We start from the raw sequence: 24,849 nt of genomic DNA on the forward strand, positions 1-24,849 counted from the left end.
TCTGAACACTGAGAAAGTCTAGGGGATTGATTGAGATCAAATGCCAAGTTCAGTGCTAAAGTTCAGTGCAAATCCCAGGAGGACAGGCCCATTGGGATTGTTCCTGTGAGTAATTTCATGCCAGTATGACTACAGAGAGGATCCGGACTACCAAAGTAACACCTTTGCAACTGCTCTTTGTAATATTGGTTATGCCTATGGAAAAAAAAAAGGTGTTTCTTAAGCAAGTAGTCCTGTTCTGTTTCAAGGACATTCCTTTCTGTAAAGCAAGAAAGCATTCTGTAAGATGCTCCTAAGTATTAACAAAGATTTTCTGTCTGTCCTGTTGGTGTTTAATTGTTCTTTCAATGGGATATTGTCATTATTTGGTATCAAACAAGTATTTGTTCACAATAACACACTGTGTCAGTCTTTCAACCACATATGCTTTCCTCATCCCAGGATTCCATACTGCCAGTAAAAATTTATGAATTTCTATGGAGTGACACCAAATGCACAGAGCAGTATCTGGGGTGTGTTAGAGATTTTCTCTGTACACAGTGGCAAAAGAAGGAATTACTGTTGTCCTCCTGATGTTATGGGAATATTGGTGTAACTTTGCTTCTCAGATTCCCACTGTTTTATTCTTGATTTATATTTATCCTGAAGGGATGTATTTCAACTTTAAAGGGCTGGGATCTCTTAGTGCTCCTGTAGCTTTGCACTTGTTTCTAATGCAGCAGTTGTACCAGTTAAATGCCACACCTGGCACCAGTTTTTTTCCTAATAACACAAGATCCAAATTGCATCTGCAGAAAAAGGCAGATTCCTAGAATTGGTAGTTCTGTCCAGACCAAGGTGGTTTCAGTCAAACATCACAAAACTGAAACTTCCATGATTGTCAGATCTGCATAGACCATTACCAGACACAGGAAAAGTATTATAGCTTGGCTTATTTTATTTTTTTTTTTTGGTCCATGTTGCATGTATTTTTATTTTGTTCCGCTTCATGTTGTGTTTTGTTTGTTTTCTTGTGACTAGACTGCCTCTTTGTCAAAGATTCCAGCCTCAAAGTCTAGAGCAAAGTCATTGCTTCCTCCAAGACCCAGCTCAGCTTGCTCATTAACCACTAAAAGGGCCACATGTCTGGATACAGACAGTTATTTTGTTCAGCCCTCCTCTGCAGGCCCAAGAGACTCAAAATCAGATGCTAAGGTAAGGTAGCAGAGTTGGTGAAGAGAGTCAGAGATGCACAGGTGAAGTCCATGAAACACGTTATCTACCCACTGAATTTGAGTAATTCTCTGTGAAGCTCCTGTGGGATTACTTACATCCAGTGGCAGGAAAACTGATTAGCAGGCTACAAGATGGATAAAAATGGAGATACTCCAGAGGAAATGTAAGTGAAGTTACGACTAGAAAGACATATCTTCTTCCTATTGATCATGTGGATGCTACTTCAGTAACTGCCAAGAAGTGACAGCCATTTGCAAGTGGGTAGGTGGTAAAGAGCAGCAGGACTAATGTGCCATCCAAGTTTAAAAAAATGTAATTTTTCACTGTTGATATTCTTCAAAATCAAATTCAGCCTCCAGCATAGGAGGGTACAATTCTAATTACCAGCAGGGGATGGAATAGGGCAGAATCCAAATGCTCAAGGACCAGATTTAGTCAATGCATAGGACTTTGTGAAGAAGTTGCAGTATAAATATAAGAATATGATTGGCAGTCTATTCCAGCTTCTCCATGTTTACATTTAACTTGTGTTTCAAATCTACATTATGGTGACTTAACTATCCCTGTTTAAAAATTGATTTTGCCATTGACTTACATTTTTTGTTTAATGCCATACCTGGTATGTCTTTTACTGGTTGGGACCATCATAATTTGTCTTTAGGAAGAATGTCTCCTTATGCTGGTCTGTCTTTGGCTGCACATCCCATAAGCTCAGAATACTCTAACATACATGTCCATTGCCTTAATGGTAGAGAGGGTTTTACTTTATTCTGGTAAAGAGAAGGTATGCGCTGATTTCAAAAAGTAAGCATTTTATTACAGAAGAAATTAAAACAACAGGATTTATCCCATGCTGAGGGAAAAAAAAAAAAACCCAGAAAAAAACAACAAAACCTGTAACTAAAAATTTATCTCCACAAGAAATTTACAAGTTAGTGTTTGAATATGCAAAAATCACACAACACCTACCAATCTAGGGTCTGGACACCATTAGTGCAGTTACTTTGCAGCTACATTCACATAGGAATTTCACACTTGAGCTCTAGAGAGTTCTTTTACTTTCAATTTGTACTTAAAAACCCCACTTTTTTTCCTTAGTAACAGCCAACTGTGGGATCCACCCATATTTAGATCCAAGAATATCCCTAGATGTCTCGGGATAGTCATCAGAAGATGTTTGGATGAAAAAGCACCAGGGAGCTAAAGCAGAGCATGGAGGGTGACTGCATGTTCCTGTGTGAGGAGCAAACTGGGCCCACAGGATTAGGTTTCCCCCTCTGTGTGTAGATACAGGAAATCATAGCCCAAAGAGTGAGTTTAGAAAACTAAACCTTCCTCTGTTGTTGTGCTGCTATTAGGATGGAGTAAGCAAGAGCCCCGAGAAGCGTTCATCTCTCCCAAGGCCTTCCTCTATCCTTCCTCCTCGACGAGGTGTTTCAGGAGACAGAGAGGAGAACTCCCTCTCCCTCACATCTTCTCTTTCCTCTTCAGTACGACGGACTACCCGTAAGTTGTCTCTTTATTTTGCATCTTAACCTTCTCCTACTTCTGTGGTTTTCTCCATCCTCGTTAGATTTGTCACACTGCACAGCCTTTGACGCAGAGGAGTGGGTCTGGGGTGTGCTGTTGGAAATTAGAGGCCACAGACTGGTTTTGTTCACATGCCAAGTGCCTGAAACCAGGGACAGGATGCACCTGCAGTGCTCAGAGCGAGGTCTGTTCCCCAGACTAATTGCTGATATTAGAAAATGCCTTTGCAGGGAGCTCAGAGCTGGTTGAGGTGTTTAACACAGAGCATTTACAAATAGCAGCAAGAAATAATGAGTCAAAACTGAAGCAGACAACCTGAAATATTCTGATGGGTCTTGGAAAAGTGAACCTGATAGTTACAGTCATTTATTTGCTGCTTCCCAGTAATTATCTCCCTATGCTCCACTCCTAGGGTAAAATTTCTGCTGAGAATTGAGATGTTAAGTAGCAGAGTGACTCACTGGGTGCAGTGAACCAGCTAGGTTCCTTGTATGAGGACCAAAGTTATCAAATCACAAGCTAAAATAAATTACAGGACAAAAATTTACTAAATAACCCCAGAACTTTTAGCCAGTCTTAGAACCTACATTTGGCTTCCTGCTTTCCAATAGGAGTTCCTCTGTCTTCTCTCTTTAGAAACCAATCTCAACCCTTTTTAAGACAGCTTAAGGGAAGTAGATTATTAAATTCTGCAAAAAAAAAAGTCATTTGAAATTCATAAGTGATGTTCCAAAAGTAAAACAGAGACCCTTTGAAAGCAGAGTGACCTCCATCTCCCACAGCAGCCAGCCCATTCTCCTGACCAGGAGTGAGAGCCCATTAAGCATTTGGCAGCTGGCGAAGGGCTGAGGAGTGAAAAGTAAATACACCAGACCTGCATGGAGGTGGGGAAAAAAAAGCACTTTCTGTCTCAGATGGTATAATGAGAAGCTTTAGGGTTGGTTTGGAAAGAAAGAAACCTGTTCAGGAAAATGGAAGGTGAGTGGATTATGTTCAGTCTGCCTAATGAATCATGTAGAGCAAAGAGTGTCTCCTGAGCCCCAGGGACAGGAGTGCATTGGGTTTGGGCCACCATCATTGCATAAACAGAATGATTAGCAAATACTTAAAATAAGAATGTGTTTAGTCCCACTGGATGGTTTTGAGAGGCCCATTGGATTTACAATTTATGAACATTTGAAGAGTGAAAACATATGTGCACCCATTCAGCATTGTGGTTCCCAGGTTTTGAGAGTTACCTTGATCTTTCTTTCCATTAGTATTCTCAGCAAAATTTTACTTTGGAGATAGCTTCTGTTTATTTATGTTTGAGAGTTAGGATCAGAGCTGGCTGCAGAAAGCACAGCTAGATGGATCCTTGTACCCAGTGAAAAGGACTGGCAATGCCACTGAATGGAGCTGCTACAAAATGATATAGTTGGGGTTTTTTTACTTGTATGTAAATGTGACTTTTTATCAAGGTTGCCTCTGGTAATGGCTTTCTTTCACAGCACTAATGAAAAAACAGCAATTGAATGTGAGGACATCTACCCATCCACAGAACAGAGCTATAGCTTGTGCACCAGTTGAGTGCCCACCTGGGGTTCATCTGCACTTTACCAGCAGTGGTATGAGAAACAGCTCCAGCCAGGCACTCACAGCTTTTCATTTCAGGAATATCATCAGAATTTTTACTGCTTTCTAGTTTATTGCCCAGATCCACTGAAATTGGTTGGATCAAGTCCCAAAGGTTGGATTCCAAGGATGCTTCTTGTCCTTTGCCCAAAATGGAAATAAATGTGATGATGTGCCTTGTTTAGGCAGCTTTGCAGGAGGCAGAGGTATTGTGGGAAGCACTCCTGTGGTACAGAATGGAGAGCTCAGTCACTCTGAGGGCATTAGCTCAAGCTCTCATGGCCGGGTAATTCCTGGCAGGTTGCTTAACCAAGTAAGACACAGAGAGACCCATTCCAGCTGCTGTTCCAGCAGCAGCACTGCCATCTGGAGAGCTGTGTCTGGCTTGGCACACAGGAATGCACTTTTGGGAGTACAAAGGGAAGAAGAGCTTTGCTTCTGTGGCTCTAAAGCCGTTTTTTGTTTCTTGAATGTAGGATCAGAGCCAATTCGTAGCAGAACGGGAAAAAGTGGAACTTCTACCCCCACTACTCCTGGCTCCACTGCCATCACTCCAGGGACACCACCAAGCTATGCCTCCCGTACTCCAGGCACTCCAGGGACACCCAGTTACTCCAGAACTCCCCACACTCCTGGGACCCCCAAATCTGCAATACTGGTACCTACTGAGAAAAAAGTTGCCATAATTCGCACTCCTCCTAAATCTCCAGCCACTCCAAAGCAGCTACGAGTTATTAATCAGCCTCTACCTGACCTCAAGAATGTCAGGTCCAAAATTGGGTCAACAGATAACATCAAATACCAGCCTAAAGGAGGGCAGGTAAGGATTCCACCCTTAATGTTCACCCATATGTTATTTACTCTTTTGTGTGCACCTTTGTGATAGGAGACATTTTGAGTTGCCTTTTAAGCTACTTCTGTTCTCCAAATCCCTTGTTTGTTTAAGTGACGGTAAATGGCAAAGAAGAGGACAATCTTCAGAACTTAACTGTGCCTGCTGTAGGTCTTCCAGAGAAAAAGAACAGGCTCATATTTTAAACAGTGAGATATCTCTAAGGTGTTGATCCTGTTTTCATGGTGAATTAACACATTCAGTACTTTCCAGGATTTGCACAGTAGCCAGTTACTCACAAAGTCAAGGAGATAATGTCTCAGCAAAGGTACTTCTGCCTTTATTTTGACAGGTGTGATTATTTTGCATGGAACTCCACTCCATTTGCCATACCATGTAGCAGATGTGGATGTGCAGGGCCTCCAGCAACTCAAATTCACACTGTGCTCCTGGATTAGCATTCCTCATGCAGGCCCAGCTGTTGGACTTTGGGCCCAAAACCAGCACCATGGTACCCTGTCATCCTCCTCCTCTGTCACTCTCTCTGGACTGTAACAATTATACAAGAACAGGAGGCCGCAGCACATTGTGTTTCTTTGTAGTCACCATGCCTAGACAGCTAAATTTCCTTAGCAGCTCTAAAGAACTGCTCAGAGTCTTTGAGCAGTGAAGGATGGCACAGGATGGCATTTCACTGCTGAGGGCATTACAGGGGAAATCTGCTGGGTGAACAAAGCATCACTGAAGCTGAAGCATTTTTTAGTTCCAGTGGTATGTAGCCACTGAGCTGTGGGTTGGGCAAAGAGAAGCTCACTAAATTTTTCCTTTATGTCTCCTTTATGCCATAGTTGCTCAGTCTAGACAAGAGGTTTTAGGATAATTATTTTCCAGTTTCTACAGTTAAATTTTATAGGGTCTGTGAGAGCAACACATGAAAGCTAATTTCATTTCCTTGTGTCTGCTCAGTTCTTTAATGTCTGGCAGCAATATTACCCTGGCTGAAATGAGCTGTTATCTGCTGTTTGCTTTTAGTGATGATATATGAAACAAACAGAAAGCTTCTTGTTAACTTGAACTGGAAGTGCTGATAGCAACAGCCACAGGAAAAACAAGCAGAGAAAAACCCAGCAGATATTTGGGCAAGTACATAGACATAACATGCAGATCACTAAAGGAGTACAGATAGGCAGCCCAAAAGTGTCATTTTGAGACAGACTATCCTTTTACCAGTGGTATATTTGAATCTGGCACAAGGACTTTTCTTAACTTTGAGCTGTTCTGAAACTGCCAGAGGCTGGGTTGCAAAACTGAAGAAGCTCTTGGGGATGTTTGAATGCTAAATAAATCAGGAGGTGCAGTGCTTCAGCCTGGAATTTTATCAAAAGCTCATCAGACAGCAGGCTGATTTTCCTTTGGCTCTGATTTGCCAGGCACAGAAACAAAGAAAAGGGGAGAAATCATTCCACCTTGTGTGAGTGTGGTGTGTGAAGAGAATGCTTTTAGGGGAAGAAACAAGCTAACTTTGCACTGCATTAAGCTCCTACTAGGAATAGATGGCTTGAAACATTTTAGTGTTTTAATTGGTATTCTGCAGTGGGGAGAAGTGAGGGCTTCTCTGCTCTGTGATGCAGCCAGGAGGTGCTTGTCTGGTTTTCTCTTTATGGTACAGTATGGTGAAATGGATCATTACTGGCAAAACTCAGAGGCAACTTGCTCATGGGTATGTCTGCTGGGCTTCAGAAAGATTTTCACACTGCATCAGCTGGGGAGGAAATGCTGTGCTTTCAAAAGTAACCCATTTGCATCTGTTATTTCTCAGACAGCCCAAGGGAAGCATGGGGAGCTGGGAGAGGGTGTTGGAAATCTGTTTCAGTTGCCAAGACTGATTTTTTTATTGTGTTTTTTTGGTTCAGATTTTTGGTTTTCCTTTTGAAATTCTGCCTATGGATGTAGTTGGTACCATATCAGAGTACAGAAGTGCACTAATTGAGTCTTTTCATTCCTGGCAAGGCAGACTATTTAGAATGCTTCGTGGACCAGCAACGAAGGCTAAAACTAACCTAGATTTTTTAAATTTTATCTTAAAATGTACACCTAAAACCTCAGCCACAGGCAAGAACTTCAGTGGATGTGAAGCAGCAGAGCTTCATCAAAGTGAATGGAGCTGCACAGACTAGAATTACATGCATAAGCTTTAAAATGCCACTAATTATAGTGACAGCCAGGCACCTTGTAAGAAGTAAGACGATACACAGAAAAATGAAATATCTAAGACATGCTGAAGAATGAAGAAATGTTCCTTGAAGGTTTTTAGGAAGATTAAGGAAGAACTTCATATTCTTCCCTAAATTGTAGAAAACAAAGTGCAATTAGTAATGAGTCAGAAAGTTTGAACAAATTGATGGCACCACTATTCAGTAGATGCTTTCCAAAAACCACAGAAATGCTTGCAAGGAGAATAGGCTTGTGCATTAGGTGATAAAATAGACTGGCACTGGTAAGACATCTCAGAGGTGGGCAGAGGAGGAGGCTTGAATGGGTGAATGGGTATCTTTTGTTAGCTTCAAAATCAGTTTGGATTGATGGTGAATTGATTTTTTTCTTTTTGGCCTTGTCTTTTATGTATTCTCTTTGTTCTTTACACATAAATTTTGTCTTGGTTTGAAAAGACAGGTGTCTGCTAAGGAAGGCAGGAGCCTCCCTTGAAATGGAAAATGCAAACCCCTTCCCTCCAAATTATTACAACTTTGAAATTAAGAGGCTCTCAGGCAAAGATATGGGAATAGGAATAACAGTTCTTTATTAGGAAAAATACAAATAAAAATGCAGTAATAAAAAAAAACCACTAACAGAGTCAGAACAGGCCCTGGCCCCCTGTGTTTCAGGGTGGTGGCACAGTCCCATTCCATGGTGGCTCAGCCCTCCTGCAGTGCCAGCTGTGGTTCTGCTGGAGCAGGGATCCTGGACAAGGGTGGAGTTTTCCTCTGAAGCTCCAGGGGTGCTGTAGATGGGCCTGGTCTTCCTCTGGGAATGCAGTGGAGAAGAAAACTGCTCCTCTGGGAATGCAGTGGAAAAGGCTGCTGTGGTGTTTCCAGTGTCAGATTGTATCCAGGTGGGAATGCCTGGCTTCTCCCCCTGGGCAGAGCATCTCCCAATGGGATGATGGAATTTGATCAGCCATGCAGGGACACTCAGTGGCCATGAACAGAAGAGATCTCCTGCAGGGAGGATTGGTTGTGGGAGAGATAAGGAAAACTGCCCCAGCTGGTTTTAACAGGTGGCCCATTAACAGACAATGACTGCCCCACCCAGTTCTAACAGATGGCAGTAGAATACACACCCCCAGCCACATCTTGCATTTGCAGCCTAAGACAATTTGTAGCTCTGTATCCTATTATTGTATTTGTAGCCTATCTCCAGTACTTTTCATTACCCTACCCAATAAGCAGAAAGACAAAACACATTCCAAAGGTTCCAAGCTGGGGGTCTGAGGCTCCTATCCTATCTCCTATCCTGGGAACCAAGGTTGAGACCAGCTCTTCCAGACGTATTTTTATAAATAGTTTAGTCCCTATCTAGAGGAGGGGGAATTTGAAAAACAGTTGAACTGGGGGGTTTACCTCACCAACCATGCTTCTGATTGGGGATTCTTGTCAGATATGCTAATTTGTAAAACCTGTAAGAACTGTATACACACTATGCTGTGTGTACATCTTTGGTGTTTTCCACCTGGGGAATTGTGCACCTAAGGATCCTGACAAAGGTAACCCCTTTTTACCACCCTAACTGTGTCTGGCTCCTTATTTTAGGACCAGTGAAAAGGCATCAGGATGGCAGGAGAGATTCCCTCCAACACACACCCCAGACCCCCATCATCATGATTTGCAGCCCTGTCTGCAGAGATCAGTGGGCTTCTGGCATGTTCCCTGTCAGTACAGACACAGACTGGTCTGGCTGGTGCACCAGAGCTGAGCACCTCCTGGAGAATGGGAGGTCAAAAGTTCTCAGTTAAGCTCCCCTTGAGGGGGCATCTTACAGTTCCTCCTCCTTCTGCTGTTTCACGTGTCTTTGCACCACTTTATGAACACTCAAGACTGCCCAAAATCTGCAAGTCTGTAAGTTATTTACTGTTGGTACAATGGCTGCTGAATAGTGTCTAGAAAGATGGTGGAGAGCAAGGCTTCACAAAAAGTGCAGTCTGGGCTGTTGCTGGATTCCACTCTCCTTCCAGCACATCATGTGCTTTTTCTTCAGTCCGTTGTAGCAACATACTTGAATCAAAACCACTCTTAGGCCCGAGTTAAGAGGATATTCCTGCACAGATCAGTGATGAACATAAATGAGTTCATAAGGGCCAAACTCGGTGGCTTCTCCAGCCAGAAGCACCTGAGGCAGCTGTACAGGGAGGTGTGGATTGACATGGAGCATGGCTGTTGTTACATGATGTAGCTGAGAGACTGGGAGGCAATTGTTTCCACACTGTTGGCTTCACTCATTGGAATAAGTTTGTGCATTTGTCAACTCAACAATTCAAAACTGTAAAATAAATTAATCTCTGTCAGTCTGTTTTTGTGTTCTTTGTACATTCCCAAGTCTGGGGATTTGCAAGACATTTAAAGGGATTTGTTCTGCACTGAAAATTAGAAATGAATTCACCACTTGTTAATTGCAGATCTACAAATGTCAAGAGAAATTAGGAGTTTCAGGTACAGCTTCAAAACTCTGTCAGAGCTGAAACCTGTAATCTTTAAGATTATAAAATTTAGAATTTTGGCTGAAAATTGCAGATCGGACAGAAATAACATCTTGCAGCTCCAGTGTTCAGACTGCACTTGTTTAAAGGTAGGCTTGCCTGAGTACAGTCTGTACAGTTAAGCCTTGAATTATTCTGGATAAAAAGCTAGATGTTCTTCCTGACTCATATTTAAGAAAAATTAAGCAATCACTGCCAGCCTCTAGCAAGTTTCAGAAGGGCTTTTTTGAGGAAAGGTGTTTGGTAGCTGGAAATGATCAGAGAATTAGGACAGAGTAACATCACTGCAGTACCTAACCCATCTGTAAAATGTGTACCCTGCCTGTGAGGCAAACTGTGAACCACAATCAGGAGGCTCCCAAGCATCTCATGGGCTCTAGCCACTGAGAGAACTTCTACCCACTGCAGTAGCCATCTGTGTCTCTCAGTTTTTTGTAGGCAGTGAGCAGCAGTGCCCTGATTTCTGCCATGCAGATGCTCAGTCTAGGGCTGAAGGTGCCACTTTCTGGAGGATTCTTTCCACCAACTACAGTTGGCAGCTTAAGCAACCAGTTCCAACTCTTAGCTGGCTAATGTTAGAGGAGTCAAATTCCAGCTGTGATGGTACCATGTGGTGGTGTTCTCTCGTTAATGGCTATGGGGAGAAGTTGTGTTTTTCCCCCTAGAGTAGATTGAAATTACCAGGATGTAAATTCCTGTGAAAGTCTGAGTTATCCCAGCAGCCAGCTCAGTGAAGGAGGTGTTTCCAGCTGAGCTCTAAGTAGCCTAAATTTTGAGAAATAAAGTGAGAAAGGTTGTTGTTTTGGGAATAATGCTCAGGAAATACATAATCTGGATCAAAGCTGTTTCATCATATTATAGTGTTCCATTTTGCATGCAAAGGTTAGAAAAGTTTGTTTTGCTAGACAAGAAGGGCAGGAAAGAAAAGAATAATAGAAGGTTTTATATTGGAAATTTGGATTTGAACAATAAAATGCTAAGGGACATTTCTGCTGAATGTTGGGAAAGCCAGCTTGCATGAAGAGATGACTGCAAGATATTTTTGAACTTGAACTGCACCAACCTAATGCTGAGGTAAAGAAATTCCAGATGTAGTAGCTCAAAAGTCATGTGTTCTCAAAGACACAGAAACTGATCTGGAAACTGATACCTGATGCTCAGCACTTGATATTTGAAGCTAATAGTACTCTTTCCATGAGTAGGAACTATTGTGACACAAATTTAAGTATTGGATTCTGAATTTTAGCAAAATCTGTTAGTTTGGTTGTTGTTGGGTTGTTGTTGTTAAAAAGAGTACTAAACCAAGGATTTTGTGTTTTAGGTGAATTAATTGTACTCCCCAGATTTTTTTAATTTGGTGTGAATCTTCAATACCTTTTTACAATTCTTTTTAGTGAGGAGTGTGACTTGAGAACGTGCTACGGTTCATCTGACATGGATCTTGCACTTCCTTGAACTCTCTGTTAAATTCAGCTGTTGACTATTGACTGTAAATTCTTTGGCATAGAAAATGGTCATTTCATTTTGTACTTCTAGCATAATTATGCAGATCCTCTTAAGTATTTGTCCATAGGCCTTTCCCTCCCCTGATTGGTAGGGACATGCCTAGTTCAGCATGACCATCTTGTGAATTACTTTATTACAGTGATGTGAGGGTAGGTGAAAAGAAACTTGTCAATCAGCCACTCTTGTCCTATGCAAGGAGTCAAGACTTGGCTGATCACAATATTGTCTGCCTCTCAGTATGTTTTCAAAAGTCAGAAATGACTGCACCTTGCTCACCCTTTACTAAGATCAGGGTGAGAATGGTACATTATTTTGAATATCACTAGCTTCTGGACTGGCAGCCTTGCTTGGTGTGTGTATCCACTTATTCCAGGAGTGCAAAGCCTGAACATCATCACATCCCTGTCTGTAGGTGTGGAAAATCTGAGGCACAGTCTTTCTCTTCAAGGGCTTTACTAGGCCAAATAAATACCCTCTGTCTCCTTTTCCTCTCCCTGTAGCCTCTGGCAGGAGTATGAAGACTAATATGATCTGTCCTTGGCAGCAGATAAATTTGGAAACACTTTGAACTCTCTCTTGATTCTAATCAGTTTTTAACCTTAACCTTACTTCCTGTGCAAGACCAATTCTTGTCTCACTTAAATACCTGTGTTAACCTGGAGATCAAACACTGAAATAATGTCTAGTTCCTGGGATATAGCTTAGTCAAATTGCTGTGGTAAACAGAAGGAATCTTTTGTTTTTGATAAGCTATTAGGAGTCTGGAAGCTTTCCCCAGTGTCAGAGCTCCACAGCATGTTCAAACAGCAAGCCGAGCCAAGCTAGAGTATTTTTAAATGCTTTAGGCAGTATTTGTGGCAGAGCTTCTCAGAGGCTCTAATTGCAAGGCACGGAGAACATAAGCTATCATTTCCTTGGAAAAAATATCCAGAGCCTGTAATATCATCAGCATCACAATTTCTGTTTTTCAAATATCTTTTCCAATGTATGCCAGTGTAGTATGCCGCAGAAGGGAAGCTGTTTATGGACTCTGCCCAGATGTTGATAAGTCTGGGGCTTTTCCTCTTCTTGTGAAAAGCAGCTGAACTGAATTATTCTAGGCATCAATGGAATATAATTCTTTCTCTTGCATAAGCAGCTTTTGGACATTGGTGTTGTCTTTAGCAGTGAACTAAACTGCTAAAAAAAAGGGAACTAAATTCTCTTAGGAATTTCTCTGCCTTCCTCTCAGTGTTTCTACAAATTTCTGCTCCTCATGAACACTGTGGTGTAGTACTGGCAGAGGAGGACCTGCAAACTGTTGTACGTGGAGTCTTTGAAACCCAGCTCATATCCTGCTTAACAGGAGGCATCAATCTGACTGGGAGATTCTGACTGGAAGACACAAGTGTTGTGTCTCATAGCCTGTCTTCTTCTTGTGCCAGCAAGCTTACCCCAAAAGTATTCCCTGTGCTCTAGTGTAGATGTTTCCCTTAGACCACAACCCCCAGCTGCTGATTGCCAGTCAGGCCACTGAAGGAGTAGGAAGGGACCAGTTAACTCTGCTGAGTGCAGAGCAATATATGCCTCATCTAAATCAACTCTGAGAAAAATACCTTCAACACTTGTTTTCCTTGCAAGCTATGCATAAATGCTCCACATTGCCCAGAGCTCTCACAGGCAGCATTCCAACTGCATGGGTGGGTGTTGGAGTGCGCTCTCCCAGTCCTGCTGGGGACTCTCTGGAAGCAGTGGGAGTCGCTGGGGCCATGCTGTGTGCATGCTGGCACACAGTCTGACCTGGGCTTCAGTTCTGGACCATTGCTGAGGAGTCAGCAGAAGACAGAGTGAGGGGAAGGCCTGTCAGACTTCCAGGGCTTCAGAGAGAAGCCAGTTTTCTCTTGGGCAATATGGTTTTGTAGAATAAACATTGCATTGTCTGTATGGCTTTAATTTTCCACCGTGGTTTAATTACACATAATTATGACAAGTGCTGAGGAGCCTCTGCTTCATCTTAATCCAAATACTGACTTCCAGGCCCTTTCCAGCATACCTGAGCAAACCAGTATCACATCAGAAGAGAAGGTACCCACTTGATACTGGCAGGTCAGAACATGGGTTACAAGGGACTCTGTCGTGACATTATCTTGTTGGGATTTCTAGAGAGTGTGAATAGAAAGCAGTCCTGTTTCTGCCACAGACTTTCATTTTGCCACACGCAGAATATTCCCTTTCCTGAATGAGAGCATGAGCAGGCTTGATCTTTCATTTAACTTCCAGCACAACTGAAGTGCATATATGTGCGTCCCTACCACACCTCCACCCACACACAAGATGTACATACACATTGGAACACAGAGAACCTTCCTGGTGAGTCATTGTGTTTGTGCTGCCTCTGTTGCAGGCAGCTGCATCATCTAATTCCTTTCATCAAGTGCCATCATGAAAGTTTGCCATTTTCTTGTGGCTGTACTCCCTCACGTGGCAGTTCCTTGCTCTGATAGTTAAAGATTTTCTTCCAGATGCCAGCTTCAAATGATTCATAGTCAGTTTACATTCTTTGTTTGCAAGCCAAAATTCCTCTTTAGCCTAAATGGTTCCTGTCCCTTTCTGGTAAGCTCCCTCTCCTGATCACAATGATTCCTCAAATAAAACTGCTCCTGCAGTCATGCTGGCTGGCTGGCAATCTCAGCCTTTCTCAACTCATTTGGAACTTGTTGGACAATTTCAGCCAGTGCTGGCAAGGGAGCATAGTGCTGGTGGGAAATACAGGCGGTCCCTCCACACAGAGTGATGGTTGTTGAGAGAGTATGGAATAGGGACTCAGCATAACACCATCACTGGGGTAAAGGCAGTGAACTCAGCCCTTCTCCACAATCAGGGACAGCAAACACTTGGCTGATTGTGTATTAGCCTGTTTGCCCAGTCTAGCAGACTTGGGAGAAAGCTTGGGACAAAATGCTGGCTGGAAGGGATAGGGCTTGCTGGTGTATACAGGATGGATGAATGAAGCAGTTAAACCCTTATCTACAGGAAACAAAGCCCTGTTCATTTGTGGAACACTTAGTTATAGAGGGTGGTTATGATTTAAATATGTGCAGGGATACTGATATATCCCAGGAAAGGGAGAAACAGATCATCAGGGAAAACCTGAATCAGCTCAGTTCCTCCCTGTGCCAGATGAGCAGCAGAATGCATGCATGTCCCTCAGCTCTCTCCAGCCCTCAGCACAGGACACAAATGATACATAAGTCTCCTGCTGGCCCTGCTGCACAGGGGCACATTTCACCCAGTGAGATGGAGAGATAATTGAGATGATTTGTTCTTTATATATCTGCTAGCCAGGTCCATGGGCCATGAGACTCATGAACTGTCAGACTTGAGTGCAAATTTGAGTGCAAATCAACCTTAGGCACTTGATCAAAGGCACTCTCAACTTTTCACCTTGCTTTGGCTCCATTTTAAGCTCCAGGCCCCCAGTGCAGAGGTCTTCCCGTGACCCATAAGTCAGCATTTTCAGAGCAAATGAATCCCTGTGGCCACAGCTGAGAAGTGCTGCTGATCCATGACTGAGAGATGTGCTCAGAAAGTGCCAGGAAGGCTTTCTTTCTGTTTTGCTCAGTTGTGTCTGGCTGGAAGCTGTCTGAGAACCAGATCTGAATGCACATCTGATGTGTGGTTATGTAACTGATGTGACATGTCTCTCATATAGTACTGGGGTACATTTTTAAACAAACGTCATATTGAAAGAAAGCACAAGCATGAAATTCCAAAGGCATTTGCTTTCACATTTCAGTGTACATTGGTTTACTTGGACAGATAAGCAGATGGGAAGGGGAAAGACAGAAATCAGTTTGACTATTGAAGATGCCCTTCTGAAGGTGACCTACCAGTTTTGCGGGGTTGGCTGGTGCTGTCATCATTGGTGTTGCTGAGCATGCCATCACACCAGATCTTTATCAGTTAAAGCAAGGGTTTTGCTGATTTAAGTTAAAAATACTTTTAACATTCTTGATTTAGTTGTTATATGTAATAAGAAGGATCCATGAAACTGCTTCCTATGAAGAACTTCTTCATATTAGCTGCAAAGAGTGACCCTCTGAACATTTCTTCTGAGAGTTTACTGGATTTAAGTTAAGGTTGCACTCCAGTACCAGAGGATGCAACTCACTATCAAATGTGCTGTTATCCCCACTGCAGCAGCCAAAAGCTGCAAAACCTGATACCCCTGTAAGAGGGCAAATATTATTTTCCTGGTCTGGAGAGGTGAGACACAGAGGGAGTGATTTGTCTCAGATTTATCAGGGAGCCTGGGGCAGTTTGGGGACCTTCACAGGGTTCTGTTTCCTCCCACTGTGACTGCTTTAGCTGTTCTGGTGCTGCTTTGTGCTCCCAGAGTGGTGTGAAGCTGCAGTAAGGAGCCTCAGTGTGCATTTCCCTCAGTAGCCAACAGGGCTGGGCTCAGTACTCTGTCAGTGAAGGCTCTATACGTGCCATTTAGCAAAATGCATAGATAATAACCCAGATTCTGTGGCTTTCTGTACAGGAAAGAGTGTAAATTCCTATTGGATATTAATACATAAAAATAAAAGCCAATGTAACACTTGATTAAAGATTTCATATTTAACCCTGATGCAAAGAAAGCAGGTGCAGCCTTGGATAGAAACACTTTCTCACCCACCTGAAAACTCTGTTACTGATGAGCACAAACCCCTGCTCCTGCTCAGAAATAAATCTGAAAATGGTGTTAGTCAGGTGTGCACCCAGTTGTCCCTGCCCACTAGCCATTGCCATGCAGCTGCACATCATTCCTGGGAGTACAATTATTGGTGGCACCTGAGCTCTGCTAAGTAGAGGAGCTGCTTTGCCATGGGGGTCAAGCATGGGACAGCATAGCCTGCCCTGGACAGAGTTTGCCTCCAGGCACTATCCAGTGCCTGCAGTGGCTGAGGTAACATATGAAAAGTGTGGACTCCTGGCATGTGTAAGGGAGGCTGGCATCATTGAGAGAACAGCGAAAACCGTACCTTGTTGTGTGACAAGACTAAGAGCATGGGGGAGGAGCACAGTGCTGCTAGCACTAGAAAGTAATTGTGCCCAAATCTGGCACACCAGATCTCTGGCTGGCAAAAAAATAAAAAAAACAGTGATTGCACCTCCAGGTTTCCAGATGCTGTTGTTTTCTGCCTTGCTCTGTAGTAGATGACAGTAAAGAGAGAGAGCAGTAGAGAGCTCTGACTAGTTGAAGTAATTTTGTTGCTCCCCTTTCATGGCACTCTGAGGTCTGCTTTATGTATGTAGCTGCTGTTACAGCTGTATGGCAGAAGGTGGGTTGAAATGCCCCAGGATTTTAGCCTGTGCCTGTGCTGGCTGGATCTGGGATTTCTGCATCAAAGGCTGGAGTGCTGAGCTGTGGGAAGGTGGGTTCCCATCTTCTTGTGGCCAGTTCAGCAGAAATACTGAACATCACTCAACAGACCCTAGGACAGGCTGTCCAAAGACTAGGCCCAGTCTAAGCAAGCATGGAGTTCTTCAAATTTTTCAGGGAAAAGTCACCTCTCATACCTTCCAGTATAGAACTTTCCCCTTTGTATTTCACCACCACTCTGTAAGGTAGAAAAAGAGCAGTGCAATGTATTTACAGATGCTGTGTGAACATACTAAGAGGTTGATAGGGTTTATTTTCTCACATTTCAATACAAGTGTGAGAAGGAGTCACTGTAGGAGGCAAATTTCCCTCATTTCCTTGTCCTGCACCCCCAACTGAGTGTGTGTGTATGGTATATAGTAAGTTACCTCCAATTCCTTTTAGGTTAGGATTTTAAACAAGAAGATCGATTTTAGCGATATTCAGTCCCGGTGTGGTTCCAGAGATAACATCAAACATTCTGCAGGGGGAGGAAATGTAAGTAGTATGGACACCCTGTGAACAGGCACTTGCACTGTGGTGAAGCAGGCAGAACCCTCTGTCTCTCTTCCTCTGAGCACTGCTTTCCTTCTTGCTGCTGTTTCACGCGTGAGTTTGGTCTGGTAGTTGAGTGAACCCTGTGTATGCAGTGGTGGCCTCCTGATCTTTCCCCACAGGGCACAACACATTTGCAGAACTTGGACAGGGAAAGGAAATGATGAAAGAAGGGTTATTTCTAAATGATAAAAGAAGGGTTATCTCTAAATGCGCAGGTGAAAGTGCAGTGTGAGCCAAAATGGTTCAGTGCCTTTCTTTCATGGGAGCAGCCCAAGAAAGTAATTTCCAGAAAGAGACTGCAGCTCACAGTGAGACTCCAGCTTCCCCGTTGGGCATTTTCTATGCACCAGTCCTTCCTCAGCTAACCTTTCAGTTATGTGCATTCAGCAGAAGGGAAGAAGAAAAATAAAACAGAAGGACAAAGAAAGCTCAGAGAAGAGGGTGTGATCAGCCAGCATGCTGAGTGCTGATGTCACAGTATTATTCCAGTATAAGAAACTGAGGTGGCCCATGGTTTGACCAGACACCTGCTGGTTTTATTGGGCACACTGGAATAACTTAAGGTGGCTGTGACTGTCCTGATGGAGATGGGAAGAGCTGATGGTGTGGGCACATCTGATCCAGGCAGGGTCAATACAGCAGCCAGTGCTGGCCTAAGTCACTGGTGGTGTGGTGAGCAAGCCAGTGGCATTGCAGTTACCCTGGAGCTCCTGTCTGGCTGTGACTTCTTGGGGCCTGCCAGCTCAGTGCCTGTGGGCCACATCTTAGAGTTATTTGGGAGTGCAAGCAAGATGGGAGTGTCACTCTGTGGCTGTTCCCAAGCTGGGCTCAGCACAGCCATGGCAAGGTGGCAGCAGGAGGAGGGAGGGTGCCTGACCTGCTGCTCTCCAGTGAGCACTGAGCCAGCTGGCCGAGCCTCATCCTGCTCAGGTACAGCTGCAGGAGGCACATGTGTAGGTTACTCAGACTCTGCACAGCGGATTGACAGGAAAGGCATACCATATTTAGATGGAGAAAAATATAAAACAGATGGTAGAGAAAGAAGCAGTCACCAAAATATCCTAGTTGCCAGGATGCATAATCGAGACAGAAGCAAATGGGATGGGTCCTGCTGTGTGCAGGGCTTTGGAGCACCCACTCTGAAAGGAGGAGGCTCAGAAACATTTCAGAAAGAACCCACAAGCTGATCTCCTTTATCTTCCTCCTCATTTTGCTAATAGTAAAGCTTAACCCAGCTTTGTCATCTCCTAAGGTGGGAGATTTCCTCTTTTGTGGCATGGTCTGTTTTCTACTAACCATTTCTCCTTTTCCAGTGGTTTATAGAAGCCTCTCACTCTTTCTCTGCAGGGCTTGGCTTTTAATTTATTTTTTTATTTTATTCTCTTCATTCCTGTAATTTTTGTATGTGTGCACTTTTGACAGGTACAAATTGTAACCAAGAAGATTGACTTGAGTCATGTGACTTCCAAGTGTGGCTCACTCAAGAATATCCACCACAAACCAGGTACTGTAGGAATTTATGGGTTGTGGGACAAAGCAAGGACATAATACTGTTGTTTGAGCTCAAAATCGTGGATGATACTGTTCTCTTTTACAGTCAAAGAGAAAAGAAATACTCTTTAGTAATAAAAATACATTAAATTACTTAACTAAATATATAACGGCATAAAGGTATGAGACCACCTAGTTCAGAGAGGTGATAAAAAAACAATGCCAAATGATGGTGCTCTGGCATAAGATTGAAATACAGGCTGAAGTCAGTGAAATACTTAAGCATGTGTTTAAATCCCATGAAAACCAGTAGGACTGCAGCACCTGCTTACAGTTTAAATATATGTAGAAGATTTTATATTTTACTGAACATGCAGAGCGTTATTCTGTGCTTCTCCAAAACCACTAGATCTCAACTAAAAGGGAAGTAATATGAGTGCACTCATGCTTCAGTTCACACTTTCTCCTGCACTATTTTAATTTCCTAATCTGTGTTTTCTTTTCCTCTGTAGGAGGTGGGCGTGTGAAAATTGAGAGTGTGAAACTGGATTTCAAAGAAAAAGCTCAGGCTAAAGTTGGTTCACTGGAAAATGCCCACCATGTACCTGGTGGTGGTAATGTCAAGGTAAAGGAACAGCTGTCAGAAAAGACTCCCACTGTCCCCCTGGCCCAGCTCTAAATTCAGTGATGGCTCTGAATTGAGTAGGAAACATCTGTCTGTCCTTTTTCAAGCACACTCATATACCAATTTGTTCCCTTTGAAATTTGCATCTGTATGTAAGCTGAGAGTGAAATGTCATGTAGTTTGTGCACTGTCTTTTCCCCCTAAATATAAACCTTTTTGTTTGGGACTGAGGGACAGCACAGGTATGATCTGAGATGAGGACTCCATTGTGAAACAGGAGGAAAACATCCTGAAATTAAAATCACTCCCACAAACATTTGAAAATACAGGGTTTGAAAACAAATCATAGTGCCCATATAATGCTTATGAAATTTGTACAGCTAGGAATTTCTCTTTAAAGCATCCATCAGAGACAGAAATGGTACGAGAATGTAACATAGTATGCCAGTAGCTATTAAACAAGGTGAAAAATTCAATTTTCTAAGGAGAGAAGAAGCTTTGATCCTTCTAATGGTTTTTAAAAGTAAGCAAAATGATGCCCAGATGATGATCTATAACGAGATAATTTAGTGAACATATGATGTGTGAAATTCTTTATTTTCCTGGAGCAGATTGACAGCCAGAAGCTGAACTTCAGAGAGCACGCCAAGGCCCGTGTTGACCACGGGGCTGAGATCATCACGCAGTCACCAGGCAGGTCCAGCATGGCCTCGCCACGCAGACTCAGCAACGTCTCATCCTCTGGAAGCATCAACCTGCTTGAATCACCCCAGCTTGCTACCCTTGCTGAAGATGTCACAGCAGCCCTTGCCAAGCAGGGGTTATGAATTTGCTCATTTTGCGTTGTATGAAGTAATAATATTTAGGCATGAGCTCTTGGCAGGAATGGGCTCAGAGCAGGTGTTACGTTCATTCTTTACCATGTCTAAGTTACATCCCAAGACTTGTAGTTACCATACAGTTTAAAAAAAAAAAAAACAGAAAAAAAAATGAATTCCATAGATGCAGAAATTGGCCTGACCTCCATTTACAACAGGAAGACACTGGCTTTATATGGGTATACAGCGGTATGTTACATTGGACAATTATTGTTGCTCTGCTCTGTCTTGCATGGAGTACTGTAGTATGATAAAAATGCATTTTTACCTTTCATGTGCCTGAAGGCCATCCACCTCTTTCTGAAGAGCCTTGTTAATATCCCAAGTTGCTCATTTCACAGTTCTTTTGATAGATGGGGAAATAAAAAAGAAAAGTTGCCCATTGTAAGTTATTACAGGTTAAATTAACAGTCTGCTTACCAGAAGGAAGGGCATATAGGGAAATTGAACTTTAATTAAAAAAAAAAAAAAAGTTACTTTGTATAAATGAGTAGAACAAAAGTTGAATTAAGTTATTAACATTTTTTGAACTTGGTTAATTATGTCAGTGTATAGCTGGAAAGCCAATAAATTATTTAAATAATAACTAAAAATACTAGCTGAAAACATTTGAATCGTGCTTTGGGAAGTGACGTAAAAAAGCTGCTGAAAGCGAGCACTCATACCCCAACAGACTTGTGTCTGATTAGAAAAGTTGGTTAAGCAGCTAGATTTGTGTGCATACCACCAGTTCCACATTCTTTCCATCTGTTTGATACAGTATTATAGATATATATATTTCTCTGTGGCCATTTGTGATACGCCCTCCTCATATACTTGAATATTCTACTTCTTTATTCACAGTATCTGTGTCTCTTGCACCCTTTGGTGTTGCAATTTTAGGTATGTAAAAGTAGATGTTAGCAGGGGGTTTTTTCCCTATTCATAAGAATACATTTAAAAAAGATGAAAATTGTAGCATGAAGTTGCTTTCTGTAACAACTAAAAGCTGTGACCCTGTTTTAGTGACAGATGCAAGTCTATTCTGTGATGCTAGAAAAAGGATTCCTTCCTTCTTCCCTTCCCTCCCTTTCTTCACAAAGGAATGATTTTTGTGGGGTCCAGATGTTTGTAAAAGAGTCTCCAAAGAAGGCTGAGTTTGGACTATGGATTTTTAAAAAATCCACAATAGTTTGGTTCTTTCGTTCTTTCCTTTCTTTCTTTCTCTCTTTCTTTCTTTCTTTCTCCCTTTCTTTCCTTTCTTTCTGTCCTTTCTCTTTCCCTCCCTTCCTTCCTCATCTTTGCCTTCATTCCCATAGTAACAATGAATGTTTGATTTATTGTTTTTCTTTTGCTAAAGTTGAAACACAGAAAAAAATATTAAGATGTTGTTTCCACTCCTTTAGTGATGTCTCACATGTACACTCAGGCACTCAGATAACAGTGATAATCGTAGCAGAGATGCCTGTAAATTACAATACATGAATAAATAAAAATCAGCTCCCTAGACTGGTTGTCATAGTGATTCATCAATTAAATAGGGCATCTTAAAATCTGAGCAAAGTGGGATTATGTTGACTATAAAAAGTATAAGAAAAAGTGTGCATGAAAGATAAAAGGCAGATACAAACCAACAGATCTAGTGGAGTTACCTGAGAGAACACTGGTGATGGGGATGATCCTCGGCAACAGATCATCACCTGCTGATGCCCTATGTACATGAGACATTAAGGAATGACCAGTTTGCATTCTTGCAGATTGTTTTATCTTTTCCTTTTGAAACCTCCTAATTGAACTTTGCACTGTCAGTTGAGCTATACTTGATATATGTATTAGGTTAATGATGTGTTCTGGAAACTTTCGATCTGTTCTTTTTCCTTCTTAATTTTAATGTGTGTGTGTTGGGGTTTGGTCTGAAAAGACTCACAGAGATTTTTATGTCTGTGGAGATTCTAAAAATGAGTGGCACAGGATTCCCCATCATTACATTCAGGTAGTAATGCAGTTACTGGACAGTAAATATTCAGTGGACCAAAGTGGGGTTTTGGCTAAGCTGCTACAGCAGTACAAACACAAAACGGAGTGGTTAAATCTCTCAAACTTTTACTGAATAAGAACTTCTGACAGCCCCAAACATGACATTTCAGCTCTGCAAAAAGCTTTTTCACACAATAAAGTACCTAACACTGTTTGTAAGTCAGTTGTTTCATACAAAATACAGTGAGTTTAGAACCATCTCAAGTGCAATTGGAGGATTCTGATTTCTGCCTTGTATTTGTTACACTTCTGCTTAAAGTAATCCTAAGAATTCACATGGAAACAGTGTCAAGTGTGGTACATTCAAATCTTCTTCCCGTTTTTTCCTAAAAACAACAGACAGAAAGGAAAACTGACAGTATTTGTATCACTTTGCTCTGATTATGCTATCAATTAATATAAATTAGCCTAGCAGTGGTTTTTCTTTCTATGCCTTTTGCCAGTGTAGGAGAAAAACTATGGTACTACTGAACCTCTGCTCTCTGAACCCGAGCAGCATCTCATGGGAACAGTGTTAACCTGAGACTCAAGTGTTTCTATTCTGCTTTTAAAATTGGCATACTCTAGAAAATAAGGCTTAGTTAATCCACCTATGAGTCCAAAGTTAGAGTGTGTAACACACCAAGTCATTTATTTCATGCATTAAAATGAGCTTTCTTGTTTTGACTGAAGCAAAGACCTATGTAATCATTATCATCCTTCCATAGAAAGAATCCTAGAATGCTGTGGAGTTAGATGAAAAGGAATTAAGAGTTTTGTGCTTTTGAATAATAATTTAAAAAACCAAGTTATATTACATGACTCTAGATGTTCACTGAAAAAGCTCATATTAATCTTAACTTTCTCAAGAAGAGTGTTCGTTTTAAAAACAACAGTTTGTAAATATGTAATGCCCACTAAAGAAGATAGAGCCAGCTTCCTGGAAACTGCATCTGTTGTGTTTCTTTTCTACAGGCATGTTGAGCCAGCAGGTTTGTTGGGTGCCTGAGACCCAATTGTGTAACAAAGCAGAGGTAATCCAGACAAAAGGAATGGTGAAACCTTGTTTGGGTACCTAGGGGAGCACCCCAAATTTAATAATCATCGAGTTGTAGAGATGAAAGAGTGCTTCTGCCTCATCTGCAGAGTTCTGTTTCTATGTAACCACAAGCTGAAACAAATCAAAGTTGAGCAAACCTGTGTCCAGCAAGAGTAAAGGAAAAACTAAACCTGATGAGGAAAATTATGAGCCCACAAGGGCAATATATATTTTCACTGTACAGCAGTAAATGGAATTAATTATTCAGTCCTCTGCTATGGTACAGTAGTAACCTCATCATGACTGCTCACACGTCTAAGTTTGCCTAAATACGCGACTCAAAGGGAGTCAAAAGGCAGCCTGTGTTGACTGCCACATGAGCAGAAGTTTTTTTCCATGCTGGACTAAATAGTGTTTGAAACCCAAGTATATGTCCCTTCAAAGGCAAATGCCTTGAAGAGTAGATCACATTAGCTGTGAAAATCAGTGCTGGTAGATTTCTAGCCTAGGTGTCTGTGAGTTCACTCACTAGTCAGATTGCTAAAGCAACTCCCTCTGCAGCTGCAGCAATTCCCACTGCAGGAAGGTAAATTAGTTTCACACTGGGAAAAGTCAAGCGTATAAAAGCCACTTCAACTTTAGCAAAGAGAAAAAGCCACCAAGTAAACATGCTGTATGCTGGGATATCAAGGAATACAGTCTGCTGTTACAAACCTGTGTTTTTTCTGATAATTCTAGAGCCTGTTACCATAAAAGAGGCATTTCTTGAATGGCTGGTGGTAGGTAGTTCATGTTTTTCAATCCGATTTGCAATTGTATTTGTTGCTGTATAGTGATTGTTTTGCAAAATAAACTCGCTTGTCATCTAATGTGTTAGCTTCCTTTGTTTGTGATCCTGCTCCTCCTGAATCCAAGCCCTGCACATCCAGCACTTGCTGGTACTGCCCTCAGTCTGCCCAGGAGTGGTCACAGCGGGTCCAGTTGTGTTGTTCAGCCAATCCCTTTCACTGTTATACAAAAGGACCGGTTTTTATGGCTTGTATCCTCTTCTGCAGGTCAGTATCTCCCTGCTGGGTACAAATTTGTTCTCTGAGAGGGTGATTAGACGTTGGAACTGGCTGCCAGGGAGGTGGTGGAGTCACTGTCCCTGAAGGTGTTTAAGGACAGCCTGGACGTAGCACCTGGTGCCACAGCCTGGTTGACAAGGCAGTGTTGGTTCGTAGTGTTGGTTGGACTCGATGATCTCAGAGGTCTGAGGATGATCTCCCAACCAAATCAGCCCTGTGATTCTGTGGTCAGCACCTGTGATGCAGGTCCCTGGATCAGAGACCTCTGGGGATGCTGTGTCGCAGCACCCTGCACAGAGCAGTGGAGGCTGGGCACAACAAGCCCTCAATGTGGCTGCACACCGGCCTTCAGGCCCCTTG

The 24,849-nt window shown here is 42.4% G+C and overlaps 1 protein-coding gene across 1 annotated transcript in view; it reads left to right on the forward strand.

The window, feature by feature from the left end:
- The window catches only part of MAP2 (microtubule associated protein 2), a 226,243-nt gene extending 201,952 nt beyond the window's left edge, over positions 1 to 24,291 (forward strand). Inside the window, exons 15-19 of the mRNA XM_041487718.1 lie at positions 2,574 to 2,721; positions 4,836 to 5,179; positions 18,817 to 18,898; positions 19,398 to 19,510; positions 20,122 to 24,291. Of these exons, the coding sequence (XP_041343652.1) occupies positions 2,574 to 2,721; positions 4,836 to 5,179; positions 18,817 to 18,898; positions 19,398 to 19,510; positions 20,122 to 20,337 (903 nt within the window). The 3' untranslated portion in view covers positions 20,338 to 24,291. The remainder of the gene's footprint in view (positions 1 to 2,573; positions 2,722 to 4,835; positions 5,180 to 18,816; positions 18,899 to 19,397; positions 19,511 to 20,121) is intronic.
- The last annotated feature ends 558 nt before the right edge of the window (positions 24,292 to 24,849 follow it).

This window comes from Pyrgilauda ruficollis, unplaced genomic scaffold (assembly GCF_017590135.1).
Source record: "Pyrgilauda ruficollis isolate IOZ18807 unplaced genomic scaffold, ASM1759013v1 scaffold83, whole genome shotgun sequence".
Lineage (NCBI taxonomy): Eukaryota > Metazoa > Chordata > Aves > Passeriformes > Passeridae > Pyrgilauda > Pyrgilauda ruficollis.